Source organism: Oryzias melastigma, linkage group LG22 (assembly GCF_002922805.2).
Source record: "Oryzias melastigma strain HK-1 linkage group LG22, ASM292280v2, whole genome shotgun sequence".
NCBI lineage: Eukaryota > Metazoa > Chordata > Actinopteri > Beloniformes > Adrianichthyidae > Oryzias > Oryzias melastigma.
The window spans coordinates 161,525-169,417 of NC_050533.1; the positions used below are offsets into that span (position 1 = coordinate 161,525).

A 7,893-nucleotide genomic window follows, 5' to 3' on the forward strand; every position below is an offset into this window, starting at 1 on the left:
ATGACCTGATCAGGTGTGATAGAAATGACCCCCCCCTCCACACACACACCTGTGAGTCATATAAATATACACACGCACATTTGACCTTTGACCTCTGAGGGGTGTTGGATGTGTGTGTGTGGGGGGGGTCCTCCCCGAGTTCTGAGTTCAGATGTTTCAGGGACGTTCAGAGCGTCGCCGTCTTTCTGGAAATGTTTCGTCCAGAACGATTCCGGGTTCAGCAGAACGTCGTTCCCGCTGAAGAACTTTTCCCTCAATCCATGTGGTTCTGGAGAACCGGAGCAGGAATGTTTCACCACCTTAATGTCATCACACTTTCATACGTGGAGCAGCTTCCTCCTGATGCTCCAGAACCAGCGGATGAACACCTGAGGTGCTGCAGCAGGTGGAGGGGTCTGCATGTTTAACATCAGTGGAACGTGATGTTTGATCACCGCCGTCCTAACAGGACAAACGTCCTGAGCTCTTTCTGGTTCTGATCAGATCCTGAAGCACTGGAGCTGATGCGTCCAGATGTCAGCGTGGCGACCCGGTCTGTCTTCAGGTCCGTTTGTTCTGAATGTCAGAAAACTCCTGAATGTTTGTGGAGAGAGAAGACGGCAGAACCAGAACCTCACAGGGTAAAGGTCAGAGGGCTGATCCCTCAGAGATTGGCGAATCAAAAGCGGCGGTGCAGTAGCGGTCAGGTGGCGGTGCAGCAGCGGTCAGGTGGCGGTGCAGCAGCAGCCAGGTGGCGGTGCAGCAGCGGTCAGGTGGCGGTGCAGCAGCGGCCAGGTGGCGGTGCAGCAGCGGTCAGGTGGCGGTGCAGCAGCAGCCAGGTGGCGGTGCAGCAGCGGCCAGGTGGCGGTGCAGCAGCAGCCAGGTGGCGGTGCAGCAGCGGCCAGGTGGCGGTGCAGCAGCAGCTCTGGTTCCTTTGCCCTCACACATAAAGGTTTTTCTGTCTTTTCTTCCCAGAATTCCATTCGACACAACCTGTCCCTCCACAGCCGTTTCGTCAAGGTCCAGAATGAAGGAACTGGGAAAAGCTCCTGGTGGGTGGTCAACCCAGAAGGTGGGAAAGGCGGGAAGGCCCCCCGCCGGCGGGCCGTGTCCATGGATAACAGCAAGTACATGAAGGGGGCCCGGGGGCGGGCCACCAAAAAGAAGGCGTCGCTGCAGGCGGCCCAGGACGGCAGCTCCGAGAGCTCCTCCAGCCTGTCCAAGTGGACCGGCAGCCCCAGCAGCGACGAGCTGGACGCCTGGACGGACTTCCGCTCCCGGACCAACTCCAACGCCAGCACGCTCAGCGGCCGCCTGTCCCCCATCCTCGCCAACCTGGAGCTGGACGAGGTTCCCGACGACGACTCCCCCCTCTCCCCCATGCTGTACTCCAGCCCCAGCAGCATGTCCCCGTCCACTGGCCCCACCGGACTGTCGGACCTGGCCGGAACCATGAACCTGAACGACGGGCTGTCGGACAACCTCATGGACGACCTGCTGGACAACATCAGCCTGACGGCGTCCCAGCAGCCTCCTCCTGGGGAGGAGGACGCCGGCGCTCAGGGGGGGTCAGTGTTTACCTTCAGCTGCCCCGGGGGCGGTTTGGGAAGTCCACCTGGCACCTATGGGGCCAGCCCGCTGTTCAGCCCCCCGACTATGACGAGCCTGCGGCCCTCCCCCATGCAGACCATCCAGGAGAACAAGCAGACCAGCTTCGCCCCCGCCTTCGGCGACCACCAGAGCCTGCTGGACCCCCCCGGCCACAGCAATGTGCTGCTGACCCAGTCCGACCCCCTGATGTCACAGGCCAGCGCCGCCATGGCCCTGCAGAACTCTCGCCGCAACGCCATGTTGTTCCGCAAAGACCCCCTCCAGGTGAGCCATGATGGCGCGGCCCAGAGCGCGGCGCCTTGGCAGGCTGGCTCCTCCCCCCCTGATGGCGAGGGCCGCCGCCTGGACGCCAAGCAGCTGAAGTCTCCCAGCAAGCTGAGCTCGGGGCTGCCCGCCGCCGACCTGGACCTAGACGTGTTCAACGGCAGCCTGGAATGCGACATGGACGCCATCATCCGCAACGAGCTGATGGACGCCGACTGCCTGGATCTCAGCTTCGACACCCGGCTCGGCCCCGCCCACAACAGGAATTCTGGGAGCTTCCCTGGCTCCAAGCAGAGCTGGGTTCCAAGCTGAGCTCAGCGGACCGGGACAAACGGGGGGGTTGTAAATGAGGGTTCAGTGTTGGTCGTTGTGCACCTGAGGGACGGCAGTCTGTCCAACCGTGTCAGGGTGGCGTTTCCTCCCCTCCCTTCAGGAGGCGCTCTCCACGCCGGAAAACACGGGCCGAATCCGAATTCCTCCCTTCTCCCTGTGGCGGCTCCCCAACCCCACTGCAAACGGGGATTGTCTTCAGATTCGGACGTTACTCCTTCTCGATGATGTCATTAATAGTCGCCGGTTAGCTACGTTAGCGTGTAGCTGCTAGCGCTTGACTATACATAACAACATCGGTTTTGTAACTTTAAAAAGTCACGCTAAAACAAAAATAACTGACATTTAAATGTAAACTTCCGATGAAAAGCGCGACTGACCCCCCGTAACCCCAGCGTGACGCGACTCCCCCACCAGCGTAGGGTTACCCTTAAAAACTGGTTCGGACACCCCCTTCCCTCCAGCTGGAGGGGTGGGGAGGACTTCGGATTCGGCTTGGACTCCATCTCAGGGAATATCACGTAGTGATGGACTTCGGGGAGTGGGGGCCGTGACACCGAACCAACTTTCTTTGCCAAACCAGCCGGCAGCCTGTTGATCCTGGCTGCCTGTTTACAGAACCACCGCCATCTTGGCGGGACGCTGGCCCCGCCTTTCCTCCGTCCAGGCGGATCCGTTCATGTGACCTTCCAGGTTCCAGAGGCATGCCGTGACCTCTGCTCCTGCCGCGCCTTGCCATCCTCTGTGTGCACGTCTGAACGTGAGTGTGTTCTAAGCCTGCGCTCTCTGACCTGTAGGAGGAGCTATGATCAGGAAGTGCTGTGGGAGGAGCTGAGAACAGGAAGAGCTGTGGGAGGAGCTGAGAACAGGAAGAGCTGTGGGAGGAGCTATGATCAGGAAGTGCTGTGGGAGGAGCTGAGAAAAGGAAGAGCTGTGGGAGGAGCTGAGAACAGGAAGAGCTGTGGGAGGAGCTATGATCAGGAAGGGCGGGGCAGTGGGAGGAGCTGAGAACAGGAAGGGATGTGGGAGGAGCTATGATCAGGAAGAGCTGTGGGAGGAGCTGAGAACAGGAAGAGCTGTGGGAGGAGCTGAGAACAGGAGGTGCTGTGGGAGGAGCTGAGAACAGGAAGAGCTGTGGGAGGAGCTGAGAACAGGAAGAGCTGTGGGAGGAGCTATGATCAGGAAGTGCTGTGGGAGGAGCTGAGAAAAGGAAGAGCTGTGGGAGGAGCTGAGAACAGGAAGAGCTGTGGGAGGAGCTATGATCAGGAAGGGCGGGGCAGTGGGAGGAGCTGAGAACAGGAAGGGATGTGGGAGGAGCTATGATCAGGAAGAGCTGTGGGAGGAGCTGAGAACAGGAAGAGCTGTGGGAGGAGCTGAGAACAGGAGGTGCTGTGGGAGGAGCTGAGAACAGGAGGTGCTGTGGGAGGAGCTATGATCAGGAAGAGCTGTGGGAGGAGCTGAGAACAGGAGGTGCTGTGGGAGGAGCTTAGAACAGGAGATGCTGTGGGAGGAGTTATGATCAGGAAGGGTAGGGCAGTGGGAGGAGCTATGATCAGGAAGTGCTGTAAATGGTAAATGGTAAATGGCGTATACTTGTATAACTTTCTACCCTCCTTCGAGGGCCCAAAGCGCTTCACAGTCACAGACCTATTCACCCATTCACACACACATTCATACACTGGTGGTGGCTCCGCTGAGAGGGATGTGGGAGGAGCTATGATCAGGAAGTGCTGTGGGAGGAGCTGAGAACAGAAAGGGATGTGGGAGGAGCTATGATCAGGAAGGGTGGGGCAATGGGAGGAGCTGAGAACAGGAAGGGGATGTGGGAGGAGCTATGATCAGGAAGGGCAGGGCAGTGGGAGGAGCTATGGGTGCTGTATGAAGGTCTCCGGCCGTGGGGGTGCGCCGGTGTCTCCCCAGCGCTGATGGAGCTGTTGAAAAGTGACTCCAGAGAATTTGCCAAAATGTTTGTGGGGGCGGAGCTGAGGGTGTACAGTCAGACTGGGGGGGTCAGGTTTACAGTTTTCTGAGGGTGAAGGAAACCAACAGTTCTGGTATTTATTGAGACTCAGCTGTCTAAATGTGGAGCTAAAAGTGACCAAATAGAGACAGAAATGAGCCTTAAATGTAGTAAAAAATTGTTCAATTATTACACGTAAACATTTCAACTTTCATCATTAGAAATTGAAGAAAAAAGTCTCCAATTCAAAATTGTGAAACCAACTTTTCCGGGTAAATGTCAGTAAAGAACATTTGGATTTATTCTATTATTAGGGTTCAGTTTCGGTTTTATTGCACTTTTAATTCATAAACTGTTTACACTTATGTTTTGTCATTTCATTAAAAGAAAAAACTTTTACTTATTTTGTCACTTTTCCCGCCACACGTCAGACGCTTCCGCTGACGTCATCCTGCGGATCAGCTGATCAAACTCCCGGTTCGTTCTTCCGCGGAGGTTTCCTCGAGGAGCTTCCGGTTGTTGTCCTTCTGCCTGTAAATAAAGCTTGAACAGCCTCGTGGTGCAGGTGTCTTCTGTCTGCAGAGCTGCAGGTGCAGCCGGACGCCTGAAGCTGATTGGCTGCTGGACCTTTGCTTCAATGCCTCTAAGCCAATCAGAACCAGAATCTAGAAGTAAGCTGATGAAAGCTGGATCTTTGGGGGGCTTCAGCGCCCCCTTCAGCCGATACAGCCTCAGCACACGTGGAGAAATGTGTCGCCATGGATACAGCACAGCCAATCAGCTGGGAGGCAGAGGTTCTGGAGAGGAGGCGTGTCCTCCCAAACCTCCATGAAGAGGATTTTTCAACGATGCAAAATTCAGAGAAAAAATAAATTATGATCAAGAAACTTTTGGAACTTTCAAAGAGAAAAGGATTTCTTCTGCTTTAGATCCTCTCCGCTCATCAGAAACGGTTCCATTCGCTACCGAGGATGGAGGCCTGAAGCTCACCTGTGGGCGGGTCTCAACGCAGAGATGGGCGGAGAATTCCCCCACAGCGGTTGTGGGCGGTGTTCATCCATATCCACTAGAACCTCCCCAGAGGTGGAGCAGAAATATCCACCTTCAGCTCTTGATCTGAAAATCTGATCCTGATTTTGGATCTAAGCCTGAGATCAGGATTTCTGGATTGCCAGGTGAGTCACACATCATCATGCTGCCACCACCATGCTCCTCAAAGACCACACGGCTGACGACAAAAACTTTATTTCCAGGTTAAACAGAACACCAGGAAAATGTTCCTACGGTTTACAGGTGTTCTCAGGTGTTCTCAGGTGTTCTCAGGTGTTTCCAGGTGTTTCCAGGATGGGGGGGGTTCAGGACTTCCAGGTCTCAGGTTCAGGAAGTCTGCAGACCTGGTCCTTCTGGAGGAACAGAACCCCCTCTGGGTCTGAGCTCAGGAGCCCCGCCCAGCGGCTCAGACTCAGGGGGGGGCGTGTCGGCTGTCCGGGGGCGGCCCGCCGGCGTACAGGTAGGACACGGTTCCGGCCTGGATCTGGAAGGTCTGGCCGTGGATGTGCTGGCTGCAGATCTGCTGGCTGGTCTGGCTGATGGAGATGGGCTGGCCGCTCTGGCTGCTGACGTGAATGGCGTGGCCGTGCGGCTCCCTGCTCACCTGTCCAGGTGCGGCGCTGTGGGAGGGCGGGGCTTCGTGGTGAGCCTGCAGCTGCTCCATGGCCTCCTTGCTCAGCGTGATGATGTGCATCTGTTCGGCGTGGGTGGAGCCGTCCAGCATGCTGACGGCGTGAATCTGCGGCGTAGCGGCGTCGGTCTGAGCCAGCAGTGTGAACCTGGAGTGGGCGGGCTGAGCGGCGCCGTCCGCGGCCAGCAGGTTGATCTCCTGCGGAGCCGCGAAGCTCAGGTTCTGCTCGGTCACCAGCAGCTGGATCTCCTGCTCTGAGCCCGGGGGGGGCTGCAGCTGCAGGGCGCCGCTCGCCTCCTCCTGCACGTCTGCGGCGCCGCCCTCCCTGCTGTGCGTCTTGGCGTGGGTCTTCAGGTTGTCCATGCGAGTGAAGGACAGGCTGCAGACGGGGCAGGTGAAGGCCTTCTTCCCGGAGTGGGTCGCCGCGTGGCGGCGCCGGGCGCTCGGGTCCGAGAAGGTCTTCCCGCAGACGCCGCAGTCGAAGGGCTTCTCGCCTCTGCAGCCACAAAGGACACGAATGTCACGGTCTGACCACCAAGAGTCCTCTGTAACCATCTGAGTGGGAGGCTCCGCCCCCTCCTGGACTCACCTGTGGATGCGGATGTGCGTCTGCAGCGTGCTCTTGGCCGTGAAGCACTTTCCACAGATCTCACAGGTGAACGGCTTCTCACCTGTGGACACAGGCTGGTTTCAGACCTCCAACAGACCCCGCCCCCCCGGCGTGAGACACCCTACCTGTGTGAGTCCTCAGGTGCTTCTTCAGCTGGGCGGTGTCCATGAAGCGGCGCTGACACTCGGCACACTCCGGTAAGGATTTACCTTTTTGGGGGGGGGGGCAGAGGAAGCTTGAGCTGGCGAGTATTTGTGGGGGGGCTGCGTGCAGGTGACCTCACCTGTGTGGGCTCTGTAGTGATTCTTCAGCTGCCTCTTCTGCGTGAAGCTCCTCCCACATTTATCACAGGTGAAGGACTTCTCTGTGGACAGAAGGTTCTGGTCATGTTCGGGTCTGCTCCAGAACCATCAGAGAACGTTTGCTGCCTGATCGGGTCAGAACCAGGCCGGTCCGGAGGGTGCAGACCTCGGTGTAGGTTCAGGTGCTCCTGCAGAGAGTGCTTGGTGGACAGAGACTTGGAGCAGACGGAGCAGACGAAGGGCCGCTCGCCGCTGTGCACGCGCTGGTGGGCCTGCAGCGAGTGCTTCTGGGTAAAGCTCCGCCCACAGGTGGAGCAGGGAAAGGGCTTCTCTCCTGGGGGCAGAGAGGTGGGTGAGGGTCCTCGCCTGAGCCCTGCTGGAGGGGCGGGGTCAGGCGGACCCTTACCTGTGTGCGTCCTCTGGTGGACCCGCAGGAACAGCTGGTGTTTGAAGACTTTCCCGCAGTCCCCGCATCGCGCCTCTGAGGGGGGGTGCCTCCTCCTGCGCCCCCTCCGCCCCGCCTCCTCCCCCTCCTCCTCCTCAGGCTCACTGCCGACCTTGTAGCCTCTGAACTTGGCGGGGGGGCGCACTGTGCGCTCGCTGTGGCGCCTCTGCGCGCCCGCGTCATCAGTGGGCGGGGCCTCTCTGTCCCGCCTCCGGGGGCGTCCTGGCTTGCGCCGTGGCAGCTCGGTGGCCCCCCCGCCGTCGCGACTGCGCTCCGTGAGCGCACGCACCAGCCCCCCCAGCTCCACGCGGCGTGCCGCGCTCAGCAGCGGCGCGGCGGCGCGCTCATCCACGCGCACCTGCGCGCCGTAGATGAAGTCGAGCGCGGCCGCAAAGGCGTCCGCCGTCATGCCGTCCAGGCGGAGCGTGGAGGGAGGGGGCGGCCCCCCCGCCGTGAACATGACGGAGAAGAAGTCGCTGCTGGCCGCGAGCAGCGCCGCGTGCGCCTTGAAGCGCACGTCCTCCACCACCAGCGTGACGTCACACAACTGCTCCCCGCGCCGGAGCTCGTCGAACCTGCGGAGCACGCGCTGCTCGTGCGAGCGAACAGCCACCAGGGGCGGGGCGGGGGCTTTCCGAGACATCTCTGCCCCCCAGGAGGAGGAGAAGGAGGAGCAGGAGGAGGAGGAGGAGGAAGAGGAGAAGGAGGAGG

General features: G+C 59.2%; 2 protein-coding genes across 3 annotated transcripts in view; one reads left to right on the forward strand and one right to left on the reverse strand.

Annotated features, from left to right (window-relative positions):
- The window catches only part of foxo3a (forkhead box O3A), a 6,744-nt gene extending 2,044 nt beyond the window's left edge, over positions 1 to 4,700 (forward strand). Inside the window, exons 2-3 of the mRNA XM_036209989.1 lie at positions 484 to 544; positions 648 to 4,700. Of these exons, the coding sequence (XP_036065882.1) occupies positions 484 to 544; positions 648 to 2,166 (1,580 nt within the window). The 3' untranslated portion in view covers positions 2,167 to 4,700. The remainder of the gene's footprint in view (positions 1 to 483; positions 545 to 647) is intronic.
- A 673-nt stretch (positions 4,701 to 5,373) lies between these two features.
- The window catches only part of zbtb24 (zinc finger and BTB domain containing 24), a 4,749-nt gene continuing 2,229 nt past the window's right edge, over positions 5,374 to 7,893 (reverse strand). For both annotated transcript variants that reach the window (XM_024288728.1, XM_024288657.2), the window contains exons 2-7: positions 7,144 to 7,827; positions 6,904 to 7,071; positions 6,719 to 6,799; positions 6,561 to 6,644; positions 6,415 to 6,496; positions 5,374 to 6,321 (exon numbers count right to left, since the gene is read on the reverse strand). In XM_024288728.1, coding sequence (XP_024144496.1) covers positions 5,607 to 6,321; positions 6,415 to 6,496; positions 6,561 to 6,644; positions 6,719 to 6,799; positions 6,904 to 7,071; positions 7,144 to 7,825 — 1,812 coding nt within the window. In that variant the 5' untranslated portion in view covers positions 7,826 to 7,827 and the 3' untranslated portion in view covers positions 5,374 to 5,606. The remainder of the gene's footprint in view (positions 6,322 to 6,414; positions 6,497 to 6,560; positions 6,645 to 6,718; positions 6,800 to 6,903; positions 7,072 to 7,143; positions 7,828 to 7,893) is intronic.